The following is a 287-nucleotide window of genomic DNA, read 5'->3' on the forward strand; positions in this document are numbered from 1 at the left end:
TCTACAAGAAGGTGATTAAATACAGCCTTCTATCTCATCGTCTCTCGGATTCCATCTACAACTTCACATTTCAAATACCTTTTCGACCTGTCCCATCAGCACCACGGGTCTGCCATTATGCTGGGCGAGTGTTGCACCGTTGACGCGCATTCTGGGCTCATCGGCGGCGGAAACCATCGTGCAATGTTGCAATAAGAGGGAGAAAATGACTTGCAAGGGAAGGTTGTTGTTTACGGTCGAGTTCGTTCTTGTCCCGCGGTCTCTAAAGGGGGAAAATTTGGCGCCAA

At 49.1% G+C, this 287-nt stretch overlaps 1 protein-coding gene across 1 annotated transcript in view; it reads right to left on the reverse strand.

Annotated features, from left to right (window-relative positions):
• LOC119581627 (replication protein A 14 kDa subunit-like) overlaps positions 1-258 on the reverse strand; it is a gene marked incomplete in the record, with an annotated part of 4,278 nt that extends 4,020 nt beyond the window's left edge. Inside the window, 1 exon segment of the mRNA XM_037929748.1 lies at positions 79-258. Within this exon segment, the coding sequence (XP_037785676.1) occupies positions 79-177 (99 nt within the window).
• Between the last annotated feature and the right edge of the window lie 29 nt (positions 259-287).

The sequence above is a fragment of the Penaeus monodon genome, chromosome 15 (assembly GCF_015228065.2).
Source record: "Penaeus monodon isolate SGIC_2016 chromosome 15, NSTDA_Pmon_1, whole genome shotgun sequence".
NCBI classification, from domain to species: domain Eukaryota; kingdom Metazoa; phylum Arthropoda; class Malacostraca; order Decapoda; family Penaeidae; genus Penaeus; species Penaeus monodon.